The 20,897-nt window shown below is 36.6% G+C and overlaps 1 protein-coding gene across 11 annotated transcripts in view; it reads right to left on the bottom strand.

Annotated features, from left to right (window-relative positions):
- The window catches only part of MAGI2 (membrane associated guanylate kinase, WW and PDZ domain containing 2), a 720,301-nt gene that overhangs the window by 296,808 nt on the left and 402,596 nt on the right, over positions 1-20,897 (bottom strand). For all 11 annotated transcript variants that reach the window (XM_017745908.1, XM_008642498.2, XM_017745910.1 and 8 more), the window contains one exon: positions 797-916. In XM_017745908.1, coding sequence (XP_017601397.1) covers positions 797-916 — 120 coding nt within the window. The remainder of the gene's footprint in view (positions 1-796; positions 917-20,897) is intronic.

Genomic DNA, 20,897 nt, shown 5'->3' with positions numbered 1-20,897 from the left:
TTCTGCATATTGCAGTAAAAACCCACTATCCATTACCCAGTTATTTTAAATACTACTGTATTTCCAAGAAACATCTGGTTTAAAATAGTGTACCATTATTCTTGTTTTATTAAAATACCCTGCTATGTAACTGACCACCTCTTTACAACAGTTTCACTTTCAGTATAGCTGTGTTTTGGAAAAGGTTTAAAATCAGATAAATCATAGGCTCTCCTGGGAAGCAGTGTCATGCAGTAAGCTGCTGGCTCTTTGCCCCATAGACGGGCATCTCTAAAACAGCCATTAGGACAGCTCCTGTCCCTCTGCCATATTGCACAATTAATGAGTTCTTTTCAATAACTTTACAAAGCCCGTAAGACAGAGCAAATTCTTCCTCTGTTACTTAAGTAGTGAGGTTTCAACTTCTGATATAGATGGATATTTGCAGGATCACACATGCAAAGGAAAAGTGTTAGTCTTACACCCGATTTCTGTTGTGGAATGTTAGGAAAACAGCTGTTTGCTGAAATTTTGTGGAAATGTTCTCGAGTATTTCGTGTAAAGGACTACTGTTTGTGTCCTGTAAATGCAATGTAGATTCTCTTAACCACTACAATATACTAAAATTATAATGAACCCATATGCATTTAGCTTTTACATATGAAAATATTTTCATAGTGGCCATATGGCTTTTCACAAATTTCTGATAACAGTAGCAATGACACACTTGTAACAGAATATCCCAGTGCAGTTCCATCTAATTAGAAAACAGTACAATGGAAACATTATACAAATTTAGCAGTAAAAGCATGCTTACCTTCATATGTTCCACTTTCTAGGAGAGCACCACTTTTCTCCAATTCCATAAAATCTTCAACAGTGATGAAAATATAGTCCACACCAGGGACTTCCCCCTCCTTATGTGGCCTTGTGGTGCCTATTAATAATATGAAAGACACACTGTCAAGCATGTGGCCTAAATGTAGAATGATCTTTTTGAAAGCTTTGGAAAATTCACAAAGTAAACCATTTATACATCTTACATAGCACATCTTCCTTGTGAGGATGCCTTTCAAAGCAATATAGCTATATTTGCTGAAACTGACAGAGGTATATGAAATGTATGTTTAAGATCATGCCAGATATTATTTGTATCCATATTGTTTATTCTCACTATCATACAGTTGTTCTTTTTATGTTACTAGAGAGACCCTTAGTGATATCAGGCATTCAGAGGTAACACAAAACAGTCTTGTCTACAATTAATCTGTTTCATGATATTCTAAACATTTATTTAGAACACAAAATAATAGTTCTGTAAGTAAATCTGTAAGGGTTATATTCACATTGCTTGTTTCAGTGCCATAAGTGGACTTGACAAATGGTTAGGCTTTAGGGCCTGTGGGATTCAAATCACCTGCTAACCGTGCTGTCACACTGCAAAGGTGTTTATATTTAGTTATTGCCTCTATTGTCATCTCTGGAAGACAGAACTCCATAAAAGCTGACAGACAATATTACACACAGCCTGAGAAGTGACTTGGCTTAGCTAGCAGAAGTTGGGATGTTAGCAAGGAAGAGTCTGAAATTGACCTGATTTCCTAATGATCCAACCACTAAATAAGTCTCAAAATTCTGTTTGGAAATGGGAGTGTTTTAGGTTCACTTCAGTCTCAGAGTGTTCGAAATATCTTAATGAATTCTTTATCAATACTGTACTGATTACATCACACATGCAGGGTTTGGTTTAAAGACTATTGACATTGGGAAGTGGCTAGAAACCTGTCCAATCTCCTTTCTGTTATTTGAAGACATGGAGACATAGAACTGTTAGGTTAACCCAATTGCCTGTCATAGAGACCTTTTTCTCCTCAGAGACAGCCTGAAGTCCATGGCAAAGACTGAATGAGCCTGTCAAGCTAATATTTCAGTACCTAACATGGGGAATATATTTTGATAAATCTATAAGACCCTTCCCTCATTTTCTCAGATTCCAATTCCCTTCTCATCTCAACATTTACAACTAAAACTGGCTGTTAATTTCTGGGAATTTTCATACTATTATCTAGAGTACTCTGTCCATCTGGAGTACTGTATGCAATTCTGGGCTCCTCAGTACAAGAGAGATGTGGAGCTCCTGAACTGGATACAATGGAGGGCAACAAGGATGACTGGGGGGACTCGAGAATCTCTCTGATGAGTAAAAGCTGAGAGAGTTGGGCCTGTTCAGCCTTGAGAGGAGATGGCTGAGAGGGGACCTCATTAATGTGTATAAATATCTAAAGAGGATGCCAAGAGGATGCCTAGAGGATAAAGCCAGGCTCTGCTAAGCGGTGCCAACCACTAGGACATCAGGCAGTGTCTGATGCACAGGAAGTTCCATCTGAATATTTAGAAGAGCTTCTTCACTGAGCAGTGACCGAGTACCGGAACGGGTTGCCCAGACAGGGTGTAGAATCTTCCTCCTGGCAGATATTCCAGAACCATTTGGATGCAATCCTGTGCTAAGTGCTCTGGGATGACCCTGCTTGAGCAGGGAGGTTGGAACAGATGACCCACTGTGGTCCCTTCCAACCTGACCCACTCTGTGATTCTGTGATTACTCTTGTGTTTTGGAGATGATATGGTTAAAGTACTCAGAGACCTGGATTGTTCATAAGAATGCTGAATTTATTTCCCATGCAGCAGCATCCCCAAAGATCTCCAACCCTTTGTGAGAACTATGTTGAAGCACAGGGATTCTGGTGTGCCACTGAGCTCCCAGGAGCGCTGCTAACAGCACAGACATCAGATGTTTGATCTGTGTGCTCTCCCTCGAGAAATTTTTTACTATCAAAGAATATTGACAGGAACTGTATCTTCCTCAAAAACACTCTGGCAAATCAAGGCTATTCCCAGACATGGCACAGGGAGGAAGCTGGCATATTAGATGAGTATCTCTAACTTACTCTTTCTACAATATTTGTGTTATGTAGCCAAGCTAGGATTACCAGTTTACTAATCCAAGTTACATAAAACCTAAGGCCTGCTTTGAGTGGAAAGCTGGAAAGATGATATAAAGGGCTCCCTCACAAGTGAAATTTTTAATGATTTTATGCTATTAAGTGTTAATACACTCTAGTTTGTTTTAAACTCATGGATATTCAGCAGTCATTCTTGAGGGATGATGACAAAGTCTCACAGGAAGTCAAACAACAGACTTGGTCATCCCTATGTTTCTCCACTTTGGTCACAGTCTTGGGTCAACTTGCCTAGAAAAGTGTAATGTAATTCAGTTCTGAATCCCTCTCTCAAGTTGGAAGCTACAGACTTAATCTTTCTGCCCTTATATTACTTAGTCAAGCTTTTTTCAGATACAGTACAGATATGATACATTTTGCATATGCCTTGCATTACTTAACTATTAATTAAATATTCTGTCTAATCTGCTTAGACAACACCAGGAGACAACACTGTCACTGGGATGGTTCCACCCTCTCGCAGTCCTCAGGGAGCCTGCTCCAAGAGCCCTGCACTGCATTGTGTACTGAGGGCTGCAGCCTATAAAAGATAAAGCAGTCACTTCCTGCAACAAAATGGAGAAAGGACCAAACCATGATCAATAGTTGTGTGAGCTCAGGGTGACTCTCACCCTAGGTACAGCAGTTTCTATCCCCAGCAGAAATTTATTGCTCTTGATGAAATCTTGCTGAGTCCCATTTCCTTCCCGCATCTGCTCTCATTCCCTCAGGCTGGAGGACCTGAGATCTTGGAAATGGTTAAAGCAACTCCCTGGCTAATGGAATAACCAATGCTTTTTTGCATCTTTTACTCTTTCACCCTGGAGGAACTGAGTTGTTGCTAATAATACTTCTGTCCTCCTTTATAGTTTTCTGTAAGCACCATGGACTTTGTAATGTGCATGTTTACAGAGTTGGACACAGTTACTGGAGCATCTTAAACACCCATCAAGGTCCAAACATTGAGATCTATATATTGGAATCTTACAGACCACAGGCAAATTCTTTCCTTTAACCTAGAGCTACACTTCTTAATAGATTTTAACTACATTCATATAGACGGATAAGCAGGCCAAAACCCGCTGTTGAATCAAGACTTAAAACAAAGGACTAATTCCAAGCCTTTCATTTCTACAGACACATCTTTTGTTATGCAGCATCAAGGCTTAATAGGACACAGTTTTTACTACTTATAATATTTAGCCCTTTATTAATGCAAAAGGGAGAAAAGAACTCAGTTACCATTTTGTTACCATGGTAACCTATGAAAAAATAATCTTTGAATTCCATAATGAAAGAATATGATCCTTTTAGATCTTTCAGGACCAAAACCAACAAGGGGTATTTGCACTATGCATATTTCTGATGAGTACAATTTATTGGTGCTATTGAAGACACAAAATGAGAAGCTCTCAAGTAACCACGACCAGTCCAGGCATGCAAGTGCTGTCACACAACCTGTAGGTACCTTAGAAATTGCAGGATCTTGGTCTACAAAATCTGGACTGATATTGATCTTCCTTGAATTCACGACCACTACTAGCATCATTCATCAATCTGCTCTCAAAACCAGTATTAAGTTCATTCAGTGAGCAACTACTTTGTTTGGATTTATAGCTTCAAGATGGATAGTTGGTACAATTCAGAGATATTTAAGGTATGTGTTATATCTTTTTATTATTATTATGTTTTAAAAAGACCCTTTGCCTTTGCAGCTGGTTTCTTCTCTTCTACAGGGGAATTATGATTTGCCATACTTCAGTGCAGGCTTCTGTGTGGTGTTGTAGGATGGTGCTACATTCTAGGAGAGGAATTCAGTGCTGTTTACATAAATAGCCTCTGAAAGAGTATTTTTCTTTTAACTGAGTTTAAGGCACCTGAGGGCAGGCATTTAGACAGGTAAGAAATCTTTACCTGTATAAAAAAAAAGAAGTGTTTTAATTTAATAGCAATAAAGCAATGCTTTTATGAGCTTGGGGAACAATAAATTAAATGGAACTTTTATGTTGACTTCTGGATTGGAAAAATGGTCAGTTCATGTAGTATTCAGTCCAGATTACCTTTACTGGTAAAAAAGTATAGAATTATTGATTCTAGAAGAGTTCCAGGGCTGGAAAGCCCCACACCAGTTTGTAGAGGTAGGAGAACAACTAGGAGTTTCTATGTCTCTTTTTAATCTCAGAATTTGATCACATAATTATAAAATTTTAGTGCTTATTTGGGAGCAAGGCGCACAACCTAACTTGGAACATATTTCTACTTCTTAGAGGCACTGAGTCGTCACAGTCTCTGTCCAACTCTGCTACTTTCAAAAGCAGGAAAGGTGCTCCCTCAATATTTCTTTTTTTGCTAACTCCAAGTAGTTATGGAAAAGAGGCTAATTTATTTATGTGTCAACATAAGAATATTAGTTAAAACTCCCAGAACTATGACAGGAAAGACTCAGAAAGGTGCTCTTTGCTCAGTACCATGGACACATTTTAAGGAACACTTCATCCTTTCAGTAAATAATCTGTATTTTACAGTCTTTAGCAGCATTACAAGGATAATACTGCACTGGTTGGGTCCCTGTACAGTCTATATGATGGTCAGGAAAGTAGAAGTAAAGGCCTTACTCCCTGCATGGTCCAATACCGACTCACAGACTGTATTCACAGGTTTCAATGCTCCAAGCTTACAGGCATGTTATAAATATTTAAATTACTACTTTTTTTTGGTAAGTTAAGGGCCAACATGGCACACCACTATTCAAACATTGTCATATTTATTTAGCTGATTTGTATTTGGATTCACAGATTGGTTCCTACCAGATGAGGTAAATTCAAAAGCAAAGGTGTGTCTTTGTCACAAGGATTTAGAGTAAATGAAGAGCACAGAAATAACCTAGTCCTTTTTGCATAATGACCTACTTCCAAAGTAATTTTCCACATGTATGGAAGTAAATCATGTCTTAATTTGCTTATCTGCTCCAAATGTAATAAAATGCAAAGAGAAAAATGCCTTTAACATATGAAGCCCTTTTATTAGACAATCTACTGAAAATTTGTTCTGTAACTCTGGTCTGCACAACAGCTTGTTGTGGAACATGGTACGTCAGGCTGTCACACATTACAGTAGCTGGAGGGATCCCTCCTGCAGAAACAGACTGCTAATCTTTAATAAACTTCAGCTGAGCCCTTGGTATGACCTTCTATACACTTTGCCTTAGAAAAATTCAATGATACTTAATTAGCTCCTTTATTTGTTTGCCAAATTACTCTGGAACACTATTACAGTGGGGAACTGAAACGTATGGGAAATTATACCTATCTTGTCAAATTACTAACTGCATTAAGCAGAGAAGCACCACATTTGTCTTGATCTACTGAATTTCCAGCTGAAGAGAATAATAAACATAATTTTCAAGTAAAGTGATTTTAGATGAACTACGAAGCCTGAAGCTTCAAGTGTTTATGACAATTCTCATAACAACAACATAAACCACAATGGCATAAGTCCCTTCTTGCCAATGGTCATGAAGAGTAAAAGTGTTTCCCTTTTCTCAGTGTGCAATACCAGCAATTTCTCTGATGTATTGCTATAAAAAAAAGCTGCAGAAGCAAAGAAATGAATTCCAGATTCCCGAAAATGTTTTTCAGGGGTAGTAGTTTCAAACCACATTAATAAACAGGTTGTTGGCAAATGTAATCCTGATGAAGATCTGGACGTTAATCAATACAAATTTAGTAAAGATGCTCAATGCTCTACAGTGAGGCAAGAACACATCTGAGAGGGGATCTGATCAATGCATACAAATATCTTAAGGGCAGGTGTTAAGACGATGGGGCCAGATTCTTTTCAGCACTGCCCAGTGACAGGACAAGGGTCAATGGGCACAGACTGAAACAGGAAGTTCCATCTGAATATGACATAAAACTTTACTGTGAGAGAGACAGAGCAGTGGAACAGGCTGCCCAGAAGCCTGTGGAGTCTTCTCTGAAGATATTCAAAACCTGCCTGGGCACAATTATGTGCAACCTGGTGTAGGTGAACATGCTTTAGCAGGAGGCTGGCCAAGATGATCCCCAGAGGTCCCTCCCAACCTCAACCATTCTGTGAAAGCCAGGCATTTAGCAACTGCTGAGCTGTGAGACTGCAGCATTATTTGCAAAGTTACCTGTACGCAGAGGGAAAAATCAGATGTTATTTTGAAGTGTGTTTTTTCTATCTCCTGGATTTTCTGATCAAGTTTTGGTAGAAAGTGAAAAGCACTTAGCAATACTTCATCACAGAACTAGAAGCTTCATTTCTAGGTGCTTAATTCATATGAGCTAAAAAGGAGGTTTTGCAATCCCTGTGTATAATTAGCATCCAGAGAGTAGCAGAAGTAATAGATTAACTACATGGCTCAATCTGTTGTCCAATGAAATTAGGTGGAGAATTTGATTCATATCAAAAGAAACCTTTAGAAAGAAAATAAAAGCCTGACCCATGGTTTTAACAGTTTCTGTTATAATTTGGGATTCATGACGTTGGATACATTTTGACTTTTGCTGAAGAAGCAAAACATAAGACTGAAAAGCAGTCTTAAGGGACTGTGCTCTAGGTTGTAGTGCAGACATTCTACAAAACCACGGAATGCTTAGGACAATATATTTTATATTTTATAGTGTAAAACAGAAACAACAAAATTCTGAATTTGAGATTTACAATGCCCGTAGGAACAGATATAAAGCATGACCTTTATGGAATATGCATTCTTTGAATGATTCTTTAGATCTTCATCATATCTAAATTTGAGACATATGCATTAGGAAAGCTAGATAAGCTCCTGCCTGGTGGTTAGGACCATTATTAGATTCCAGATGCATATATCCTTTCAAATACCTTTCTTAAAATGATTTCTAGATTCAATATGCATCTGCTTCTGATTTAACACAGCCTGGGTTTTCTATTTGTTCTTTTGGTTTCGTGCAATGTGACAGACAGTGAACAGCCCTAAGATAATTTATGCACTGTAAAATTAAGTCATATTGGAGCTGAACAGAAAAGTAAAACTGAGAGATGGGAATGACAGTAGTTCTAGCTAAGGACTGCAGGCAGGAACATTATATATTTGTTTATTTATTTGGTTAATTATGAGAGGACCACTGGAACTAACTGGCAAGAAGAACCCAGATAAGAAATGCAGCACAACAGCTGTGCACTGAGACAGATACTTGGAGACTTTTCTTTGGAATAAATGGTGGCATATCCAGTTACCCATTACACAGTGCAAGGACTTGAATATTGCACTTTGTGCTCTTGTCCTGTGGCAGGCACTGACACCCTGGGTGTTCCCTCTTCAAGGGTATGTGACATTGCTGGTTATTGTGGCCTGAGTTGGGACACTTTCCTGCAGTTGGTGAATTCTCATTAAGTCTGCAGGGTACTTTCTTTAAGAAAAACTCTGACCCAGTATTAAGCCAGATATCCAAGTTTCATTGCCAATACAGCATTTTAGCAAATAAAATATCTTCTTTTTCATTATTGAATGAATATTATTTGCCAAGAGTAGTTTTCAAAACATTAACAACAAACTTCGAAGATAAAACCTAATAACAGAGAAATGTGAATACTTTGTGTAAAGTTAGGCATGGATGACTGCAGAAAATACTTGTGAAAAAAAAAATAAGAAAAGCTGTTGCTAATGCAGGTATCGTAGACCCTTAAATGATATTCTATGTAATTCCTGGAAAATGCCAAATTGTGAAATTGGCTGTTCAGGCATTTGGAAATATAGACCTTACAGGGGTTAGCCAAGTCCCTAAAGCAATCTGATTTTCAATGCTCAAAAAGTGGAAAAGATAAAAAGAAGGAAAATCAGTTATGAATAATTTTGGTTTCTACATTATTGCCCAAAGAGGATTTTGTGTTTTGTTTGATTGGTTGTTAGATTGTTTTTTTTAAGGCAAGAATTAGTACAAGCCAGGAAGCTCCAGAATACACTAGGATTTTATTCATAAAACATGTTAATGCCTTAGAAAATACCCAGAAATATGTCCCAATATCTTTCATGCTTATTAGAAAACTAAAATTCCATATCAGCTTTCCAAACATATATGAAAGAAAGCAGTGAACTGCTATAAAAAACATTTAAGAACAAAAATTTGAAAATCTGATGATTAATGAGTGGTAAATTGTGGTGTAGGAAGTCTGGGGTTTTTATTTTGGTTAATTAGGAACACGTTGAGCTAATAAATAATTAATAGACTCCAAAACTATTTTTTTTTTGTACATGCTTTAGATAGTTATTGTTCTTCTTTCATGGATTTTCACTTTCAGGTAAAGATATAAACTAAAACACTATGATAAACTTTTACCTCTTTTGTACATTTAGACTTTGATTACTATGGTACATAGCTGTTTACAGCCCCATAAATCTTTATTACAACTATAAAGAATAGGTTTTACATGAAAATGAATATATATGTGCAAAAGAGAACTATCTGAATAATGAAGACATACATTAGGGCATCATGATGAGAGAATCATGTATGCATGAACATTTATGTTTCCACACAGATTTATAAAAATCACCTGCTAATGAGATCCTTTTGATCTTACTAATAAAATAGAGGTTCACCTAATCACATGCAAAATGCTTTCTACTACTAGAAAAGCTTAATTAGAAAACGGTTTCTTATTGTCTTTAGAAGAACATAGTCTTTTCTGAGAAATGTCTGATTTTTGCAGCTCTTCAAGAGGATAGATGATATAGTTAGAGAACTACTTGCATAGTAGTCTGTTGGCATGTGTATCTCTGCTAAACAGTGAGATATTACAGCTAAATTTTTGTCTAGTCTTAGCAAATTTGTTATTCCTTTTTTTCACTGAAAATATAATAAAGTGAGATTTGGGATGGTTTGTTCAACTGTGATGCAAAAACATCTACTTAAACTGCACATCATTCAAATACACTTCCAGAAATCCTGGAAACGCATCACTTCTAGACTAAAGGACAACATTTCTGCTATCAACAACAGAACCTGCTTTTATACCATTTGATTTTATTAACATTATAAATAAACTCTTATGGATGACTTCTGTTATGCAGCTTGTACTTATTACCACACAGAGCTGAAGAACTCTCTTAAATCATACTCACACCATAGTGTATCTTGAAAGGTTCTGCAATGCCTGCAATAATAACTTTTCAACTGAAAAAACACTAATATTCTTGTTTGCTTTGTATATTTTATTCAAAACTAGGAAGCCAGCCACTCTGTATAATGTCTATTTAATAGAACATTTTAAAAGGATTTGTGAAGTTGTTAGCTACTAAAACTCTGGAAATATTTAAAAATGGATTTTCTAAATCTACAGTCTTACTTTGAGAGGCACTAAAAGAGGGACTATGAAATAGGATACCATAGAAACCATCCATACATGTATCCTTAACCAAACTCAATTCAGGTGTTTAAATTTGTGTCAATAATACAGAAAAATTAATAATGAATCAATAGTATGAAACAATATATACAATATATACAGCCAAAACTCTGCACCATTCACCAGACACTGGACTAGACCTTGGTTTGGTGACAAAAAGATGCTCATACGAAACAGCAGATACTGTTGCAGTCATTTTTACTGACCAAGTTCGAAGAAATGAATGAGTGGCTGTGCAATACTGTGTGCAACACTTCCAGTAGATGCCCAGCTGAAATCCCTCATGGTCAACTGCTATCCAGACAGCAGAGCAAATGCTCAGCTGAGATACAGAGAATGCTATTCCCTCAGTAGGGATCCCATCAGCGCTAGACAGGATTTCTTACTGTGGGATGCCACCACATGCCGTGGAGGGCTTTGAGCAGAAGCAGAAGTCATGCTGTGGGACTGCTTCCCATGGCAGCACTGCTCTGTTCCTGTGGAAGCACATTTCTCATCTGAAGGCTACAGACTGCTGAAGGCTGCACCTCTCGGGCACCCTGGCAGAGCAAGCCCATGTTTTCTTGTCTGCTTCTAGAATAAGACAAAACGTCTTGTTCCCCCTTTCCTCCTCTTGCTTTCCAGTACAAACAGTAAAAGTAGGATATACACACTAATGGTGTGAACCCCTGTGAGAGACTGAAATGTTATGGTTAACAGCTTAAACATTGTTAAAATCCCCAAGTGACTTCTGTCCACTGTAGCAAATTGTGCAAAGAAGGAACCGCTCATCTTTGACCACCAAAGCCAAACCCTTTCCATCTCCTGACTGGAAATGGACTGTGAGTTAAGTCACCTGACAGGAACTTGAGATAAGATAAATCTGGTATTATTGTCCAGTTATCTCAAGTCTGAGGAGAAGTAAACAAGCCTGGAGGGAGAAGAGTGTACCCACAAGGGAAGCCTTTCTCAGCAGCTATGTTGAAAAACAGCTCTGGCTGGTTTCAGCAGGGGGAGGCCAAAGCCCACAGACTCATTTGCTGAGGCCAGGTTTGCACCCCTGAGGGAGAGGCTCAAACCCTGCAGTCGGGGATGGTGCATATATATCTTATATAAAGATATAATGGTCATTGTCCTCTGCTCAGGGGTAAAAGTGCCCCTGCTCCCCCAGGCAGGTCTGATGGGGCATTACTGGCTTGACTGCACTGAGACATGTCTTAGAAAGTGCTATAAACTATCAAAGACCCCCAAAGTGTCCCCAGACCCATTTCTGAGGTCTTCCACCAGATGACTGCACGGGATCTAAAAGGGCTTCAACAGACCTGGAGGCTGTTGCAAGAGACAGTGTAAAACTTCCCCTCCACACAGGGAAGGTACCTGGGCGTCCCCACCCAGCCCGAGCCTATTTTAACCCACGGGACTTTGTGCTTTGGGGGCTTCTTCCCCCACCCCCTATGGATCAAGACCATCACTTTGATCAATGGTTAACTGTGTTGTAACAAACAAGTCTGGTTGTGAGCTCTGTGGGTGGTTGTCTTTTTCTTTCTTTTCCCTTACAGATTTTCATAAGTGATATTTTTATGCTTTCTTATTGCTTTATTACTATAGACAACGATAGCCAAAATGGCTACATACGTGCTTTCCTCTGCAACCAAACACATTTTAATCCACCCCCAGGGATCTATTAAGAAGAACATTGGTTAGCCACGTCATCTGGGTACCAACCCCTAAGAAATCACTTTTTTTCCCCTCTTTTTCTTCCACTGTTTCTCATAGAGAATAAAGTTTTCATTGAACTATGACCTTATGAAGTAAATTCCAAGGAAACACAGTGTTTTATTTTTCTGTTTCACAAAGTCCAGTTTAAAAGAGTAGAAGAGAATATCTATTCTTTCAGCTCAGTGAATGCATCATGGAGCACTTCTACCATGGTATTCAGAAATCTATTATTTTGAAACCATCTTAGTTTTTATATTAAATTATTCTCCCTAAAAAAGTTACTTCTCATAAAAAGCAAGTATTTTAAACAGATTTTTTCCCATCTGTTTTTAGAAAAAAACTATTTCCAGTTTAACTCACACTAAAAAAAAAACAAACCACAAAACCATTCTTCGACAAGTTGATTAAATGATTTATACAGTCATTATTTTATAGCATACTCACAAACTTCAAAGTGCATGATGCAAACTTAGATATTATGACTATCTTAATTTTTTTAGAAGAAATTTTAAAACCTTGTTCATTCTTCTTTTGAAGATAGATAAAAAAAAATAAGCTTAGATTTAACTTCAAAGGAGTCAAATACAGTGGAATTGAGGAAAAAAAAGTCACATAATTCTGAATGTTGGAAGCCCACTGCTATTCTTATCTCCAACAGGAATTTTTTCTGAGATGGAACTAAAGCACTGGTGAAGGTTGTTTCACGAGTACTACATGATCCAAAAAATGGACAAATCCCTTATTCCAGGTAAACATAAATGTTGTATCTGAATAAAGAAGGGCGTGCAACAACCTGAAAGATTTCAGTTCCAGGTGTGACCTTGATGTTTTTCTTGTATTTGACAAAGCTGAAAGAAAAGTTATTGGTGAGTAGTAAGGTTACTCTGGTTGGATAACAAAAATTGATGCTTTTCATATACAGTGAGGCTTCCTTTTCTGATATGATGATTTGTAATAATCAACCTTGCAACATTCAATTCAGTAGTCACTAGAGCATTTATTTTATCTCCAAACAGTTAGCAAGAACTAGCATCTGTTCCTACTGATGATAACTGAGCAAATTAAAAGTACCTGTGTCAAATTGATGCAGAACTAATTACCCTCTTCTTACTTTTATATATGCAATTAATTAATACTTAAGAATTTGTATTCTAATAATTAGTATTAGAAAACCAAATTCCCTCAAAAGTGTGGGTCAATGATTCTAGCTCCCCAGCTATCAGAGAACATGAACATTCTGTATTTTTAGTGATACTCTTTCTTTCCTTTTAAGCATTTCAGGAGTTCTGCTTCTTCAAAGTTCAGTTCAAGAACTCTGTATACCTACTTAGAGTATCATTATTGCTTTTTCAATTAACCATCTCTCTGATGCAAATCCTGATGTACTGTGGGTTGGTTTTTGTTTATTTGGATGGGGTTTTTTTCTGGCACCACATGCCATTAATACAGTGGTCCCTTAGTCCCAATATGTAAAAATGCCCCTGCATTCAATAGCTGCATTCAAAATTTGAGATGAATCTATAACCTGTCAATTTACTTCAAGGGATGTACATGGCATACATACAGTGCTTGCTACATAGCTCACTCTGCTTGTCAAATGCACAAATTTGTCATGAAGTTCAGACACTTCAGGTCTAGGAATCATCATTCCAGCCGAGCTGCTCCTTATTTCAGCAGCAGTCAATCTCTCTAGCTGAGCAATTTTTTATCTCAAATAATGTGTTGGGGAGAGTTTTGTCCTTTGGCACACCTTTCAGCATTGTGATCCTTTCTAGGAAAAGGTGATGTTGCCACACTTACACTGCAGGGCTGCCTTGCCACCAAGGGTATTGTGGTGGAGAACATGAAGACAGGGAGTTTATTTTGGCTCAGGCTCCTTCCTTGTGTTTTTGCAGCACATGAAATTTGTCACTAAGTTGTTCAAACATGAGTGCTGCTGTGCTCACTTGGTACTAGTCAGGATATACTGCTGTATTCAGACTTGCCAAACCTCAGCTAATTCTGCTGCTACAATTATTTCTACAGGAAAGAACGACAATGAGCTCTGGAAGGACAAGCCATTGCTGCAGTTTTTATGGGAACAACAACACATAAACACATTAACACTACCATCAACTCTTGTGCCACCATGCTCAGCAGAAGGAGGGAGTCATTTACACCATGGGAAGTGATCTTTCTCCTCATTTACCAACAAGCCTCAGGTTTGCCACTCAGTAGGACTTCATCCATGCAGCTGTTGAACCAGCTCACAGGGAGTAACATTCAAATCATGAATTTTCTATGATGGGTTACCAGATTGAATTTAAACTTTAACTCCCACTTTGCAGGACTAGTTTACCACAAACAGGTATGGAACCCAAGAAATTATGCAGACAAAACTATCAGCCCACGCAAAACATAGATGTAGCACTGGTGGAGCATCTTTGTCAACCTTTTGACAAAAAAAAAGTATCTTCAATGACCAAGTAAATACAACTCACATAAAGCTGTGACTTTAATGTCTAACCCCAGAATTTAACACTAAGTTCATTGATTTATTAGCTGCTTTTCTTGCTTTTAAAATGTTTGTGTAGTTTTGGTTTTATTTTTGTTTTAAAAGAATGTGTTTCAAAGAATTTAATTTGAATTTCAGTATAAAAGGCTCCCTGAATTAAAAAATAATAAATCTAATAACACTTTTATTAGGTTTTGAAAACCTAGTCGAGAACTAGTGGCTACGTAAGTTGACCTTGAGGAAGAAAAAGGCATTTTTTCTTTTAGCTATAGTAAACAGCTTCCTGTAAGTAGAATGAAACAATGGCAGAATTTTATGTTTGCTGAACTCCACAGGAAGAAAACTTAAAAGAAGAGAGTTTTCAATACACTGTGTTTGCTTAAGGCATGGAGCTGTCAAGGGCAGCAAGCATATTTTTATTAAAGTAGTAGATGCATATGTGTATCTAAATTATACTGGTTGGCTAAATTACATTTATAAAGATAACAATTATAAATGAAGTAATGCTGTAATTACTGCATAAATCCACCCCTTGCATATCCATTGAATTTAATTTTTGCAATATGTATTGCTTGCACATCAATCTCTATAAGGAACATTGAATTTTAATGATATTTTATGAAGATTTAAGATGTAGGAATTATGAGTACAATTTTGCCTATTTATTATTTAACTCATAGTTCTTTATTTTTATCTGCATAGAGAAAATTAATTCACCACTGATATGTTCTGTGATTCACAGGAGCTTAAAAAAAAATGGAACTAATGATGATGATACATGTCCAGAAATCTTGCATTCAAGTACATCTAATGAAACATTTCAACTCCTTGTTGAGATATTATTCAAAATATGTATGCAGTGAAGCATATTCATACCATGTACCACCAGAACATGAAAGATTGCTTACAAGTTTTACTAGTCAACAACATTTAGGATAAGTCATCTTATAAAGTTATGGAGATTTGGGAAATGATCTACTCATCACTAGAGGGAGTATGTTATAGTCCTATCTGAAATTACCTATTAGCTATCTAAAGTCTGTATCACTTTCACAGTTTTTTCCTGTAATGTAGAACAAGTTTTAAATAAATATACACCCGTCTCTTGTCTTTTCAGAGCAGTCCCAAACTGCCACTAGATAAGAAGGTAAGGGCACAATACAGGCTGTTGAATTTTTGATCAGCTACAAATAAAGAACAATCAAGTTAAGTGGGCTCAGCTGATGCAAATCACCCATGAGAATCAATTCTACAGTTCCTGACATTCTGAAGTATGGTTGTGGGGTTTTTCTTCTGAGATCCCTGAAGGAAAGAATAGAGTTATGAAGAAACTAACAATATATAATCATACCTGCAACTAGCATAAGTAACAGCAATTTCATTGATTTATACCAGCCAAGAAGTCGATCCGTGGCTTTAAAAAGTTTATGTAATTGAAATCAAGCTTATAAATCACACAGTACAATTTCCTCATACTTTGATATTAATTTAAATCTAAAATTTTGCAATAAATAACAATCTCTCTTACTGCTGCTTTTTCTATCTTAGAATCCAATAAAGTCAAGGAATTCACTGCAGGTGAATTAATTCTCTAATAACAAAAAGCACCACTGTATCACCTGTTAAACCTTCATGGATTCTTGTGTGGAGGTTTTTGTGGGCTGTTATTATTTAAAAAAGAATAGGTAAACTGTGAGAGATCCACAAATGTGCCCTCTAACTAAAATGCAGACAAAAATAAGTGTTTGGCAGAAGCAGCAGACTTCACAGAGAACATGGCAGGAAGACAAAGCAATTAGTATTGCAGAAGAAATTGGTTTTGTATGGTGGCCATCCCAAGAAGAAATGCTTTTTACGGAATGCAATGACACTAATTTCTCCCTATGAAGAACAAGCTAAAAGAAAATCTCCTAAGGTGAAATGTAATGCATCCTAAGCTCTTTTAAAAGTATACTCAGTAGGAAGACACAAGAATGGAAAACAAATGTACATCACCAAGTTCTCTGCTATCCCCCCATGCTTCACTATCCCAGAAAACCTTGTTTTATAGCAATGTGGATATATCTTCATTCTTTGGTTCCCTAACCTTGGATGTTGCTATGTAGATGTGTTGATAACGGTCTTGAATTTATACTGTTGGACATTTTAATAGTAATTATGACTGTCCTTCTAACAAAGTAAAACTGAGTGACATAAATGTTCTCTCATTGTTTTACTTTCTTGAAAACATTGAGAGTCACAATGTTACAAAGCTGAAACATATGTCAGTCATACTTAAATTCACTAATTGCATTTTGGTAATAACAGCACAGGTACAAGAAAACCCGATGCATAGTTATGTACTAGAAAAAAATGTACTAGCCATTAGTGAACAGAAAGAAAAATACAAGAATTACATACACATTCTTTATCCAAATGATCCCAGAGTCCCTGAAGATTTTGTGCTATTATAGGAACACATTTAAACACACATAAAGCAAATGAACTCATGTTGACTCTGTTACAGCAACTTGGGAATAAATAGATAATAGAAATATGAGTGAAATCAGATGCAGGTCCAAGGCACGTATGTTCTAGAATCTCACAGTGGAAGGACCTAATTAATATTACAAATTTTACATTATGGAAGAGTGATTGATATCTCCAATTACACAATATTTTTAAGCAGGAATTCAGTTTAATGAATAATTATGTGCTTCATAAAATGTTTAGTACCATTATCTATCTAATACCTAGAAGGTGAGCATTCATGAACTGAGACTAGAAGAAGGTGTATGTTTTTAATATCGAGGCTAATTAACAATTTGAATTATTATCATGTAGTAGATTCTGTGTATCTTTAAGGTTATTTTCATAGGAGTTGTCTTAGCTGTTAAAAATGATTGAAGAACTTTATCCTTTATGTAACACAGGAGGTCAGACAAGGTGAACATAATGATCCCCTCTGGCTGTAGGACTTATGACTCTATGAATTCAGCATGAAGTTAGTGATGATTTTAGCTACAGAAGTATTAGCACATTCATTTTTGGGTACTGTACTCCTCTTCCTCAAGCTGCCTCTCATCAAAGGCAGGTAACTGGATGAGACAGACACAGAAGCACCAGCTTCCAACAATACAGATAGCATACCTCCATCCATCCAGGGATACATGATGGTCTCTGGAAGATGTATGACACTTATTTTGCATACTTTTATCTCAGGGATTTCCAGTTCCAGAGTTTAAAACCTTCTCAGGGCTGATCAACAATTGGTGACCAATCTCAAATATTTTACAGAAGCAGACTTCTAACTGTCACTCTCTGGTCACTCTTCCTTCATTTAAAAAAACTATCCACTGCCAACTGAAACTGAATCTACCAATACAGTGGTTTTATTAAGAAACATCCAAGAATGAGTGGGGAATTAAGTTTCTCAGCCTAAAGTCTCTCCTAATTATGCCCAATACACAGAAAGAAAAAGTCGCAAACACTGTCAATTATAATATTAAGAGGGGAAAAAATTACATCAGAAGTAATCAAGTGCTGGAACAGGTATCCCAGAAAGACTACATATTGTAGATTCTCAAAGTTAGCTTAAGAAAATCTTGAGCAACATGATCTACCCTCCAAGATGGTTATAACTTTGCAGTTGTTCCAGCTGTGATGGAATGTTGGACCAAATGATCTCCAGAGAGCCTTTTCAGGCTAATTATTAGATGATCCTGTGATAATGGAGTTTATCAATAAAAGAAGTGGCCACTGCTACTCAACTAGAAATGCCTAAGAGAGTGCTGCCTTTCTGAAAGTGAAGTTTAAATGCACAAGCACCACCAGGCTTTGCTTGAGATTTGTTTTGTGCTTTTGAATCTAGAATAAAACTCACATATAGGAGGGAACACTCCTATTCCCTTCAGTTGGAAACTTGAGGGTGTCTAACACAAGTCCCAAAACATGTAGCAGTTGTCACTACTAACTAACTACACCATGTGCCCTGAAGTCCATCCTGAATGTTCAATTACACCTCTGCTTTTTTGTCCTCAGCTGGCCTGCAAATAGAAGTATTTAAGAAAGTGCTACCTGATGTAAAAATGGAGCCAAGAAATACATTATATTTTGGTTACAGTAAGCCAGTCACATGGAATCAAAACTGGGAAATTAAGTTTTTTATATTTTAAAGAATGATCCACTTCTTTATGAAAAACAATGTCTATTTGCCTTCTGCTAAGAGATGCAGTGCTGTAATAAAAAGTGAAATGTTGCATAAAAGTAATGGTAGTAATGTTTACTGAAAAAGAAACAGAAGATATTCAGCAGTCTGCTTTTCTAAAGCTCACAGGAGCCCTGAAGGAACTCATCCTTGTTAATTGGTACTAACAGAAGGGACGTTACCAACACAACAGGCTGTATACAATTGTATAGCTCTATGTTTTCCAAGGCATGGTGATGTTACATGATACTCAAAACAAGGAACAGGACACAGATGAACCTGAAATCTCACCCTGTGAAGCCATCTCCCTTGTGCTGTGTCATAATGATTCCATTTTGTTGATCAGGGAATACAGAACTAACATAAGCAGCTTTATTGGAATACTGTGATTTTTTTTCTTTTTAGTAAAATTATTTTATGCTGTCAAAGAAAACTAATGACTGGATTCGTGTTTACCTCATATGGCACTACAGCACACTGGCATGAAAAGACCTTAGAGGGAATACATAATTTCTCCATTTTCCTTAATGTGCATGATAGTACAGGTGTGAAGGAGACAGATTTTCCCAATGGCAACACACTTTTTTACTTTGCTTTAATTAACAGATTTGAAATTAACTTTTCATTCTCTATGGACCTTTTGATTCTGCAGCTTATTTAACAAGATCATTATTGAGAATTCTACATTTCTCTTTAAAGGTTTTCAATGAGATACCCATTATTATCTTAGTTGTAACAAACTTCTAAAAAGCTGCTTTGGCATAAAACATATCCCATACATGAAGAGGTACTTTTCAAGTGCACAACTTTGCTTTTTTTTGAAATGCTTATACATTACTATTTTATCTTTGGAAATTATAATATTTTTGCTGGCATTTTGTACTGAAGTAAAATAAATATAGTATAGCTAATCCTATAAAAATTAATATAATATTAATTAATTAATTAACTTCTTCAGACTGGCTACTATCAAGTGTACTATGTCTCTTATTGGGAGCTACATTCTACTTAGATGAAAGGAGAATCTTAATTCCATCCTTCTTTCCTTTTCACATTCTAGGGTTTTTAGCTGCATTCCACAAAGTGCTATAGAATGATTGTACTTCACATTGTGTTGTCACACAAACATGAACAGCAGGCAAAAATGCAATTAATCATAAGTTGATGTTATACCAAACCTGAGGCTAAGATTCTTAATTTTTTTTTATAGGCCCTGCTTGTAACCTTTAAAGTTAAATAAAAGCAATAATTAGAGAATAGAAACCATGCAAAGCACACAGAATAAAACTACCAGCAAAACATACTGTAAAAATACCACAAAGCAGAAAGTGGCATGAAGTTGACAACCAAAGTCCCAGCGCAGATGAAAGTTCATATAAAATATGGATGGACAATACAACTAATGTAACTGTGTTCTTAGCAATGCAATATCGAAGGCAAGAAGTTATTTTAAAAGTGATACCTAAAACTTTTAAACTCCAGAGTTCAGAGGAGTGTAGTTCAAGTATTAGAAGTTTTTTAGCCTTGAAAGGTGAACAATAAAATACCACCTTTTGCCTGAAATACACACTTTTCCTCTATTGTGATTAGAGGTAGCCAGTGTCCTTCCTTGATATACTGGGCTTTTTCATATCATGAGTACTTTTTTCCCTTGACATTCATTTCTTCAGAAACATAATGACTATTCATTGTATAAATTTCCTACACCAGCTGCAATATGATCTTCTGTACTTGGTTCACAGCATGAAGAGAAATCACTGCACCTTCATGCAATAAAATGTACTATTACACCAATTAATGTCATGTAATCAAGAATACTCTAGATTTCAGATTGCTTAGCAATATACAAAAAGAGGCAAAATTAAACCTGGCTTTTAATCTAGTTTATTTTAAGATCATTAATGGTAAAATAAAAAATAAAATTTCACTTCTGAAACTTCATTTCTTTTTATTATTGTTTTTACAATACTTTGATACAATATAAAAATACTGGGTACAAATGCCTTCAATTAAGAGTTCAAAGTGTTCATAAAAAGTCATCCTACAGTGCAGTTTGACATACAAACCTTGGTCTGAAATAAATGCAAGGTATGAAATGATGCACATACTGCAACTGTCATGAAATTACTGT

The sequence above is a fragment of the Corvus brachyrhynchos genome, unplaced genomic scaffold, assembly GCF_000691975.1.
Source record: "Corvus brachyrhynchos isolate BGI_N302 unplaced genomic scaffold, ASM69197v1 scaffold239, whole genome shotgun sequence".
Lineage (NCBI taxonomy): Eukaryota > Metazoa > Chordata > Aves > Passeriformes > Corvidae > Corvus > Corvus brachyrhynchos.
This window is presented reverse-complemented; position numbering and strand designations above follow the sequence as displayed.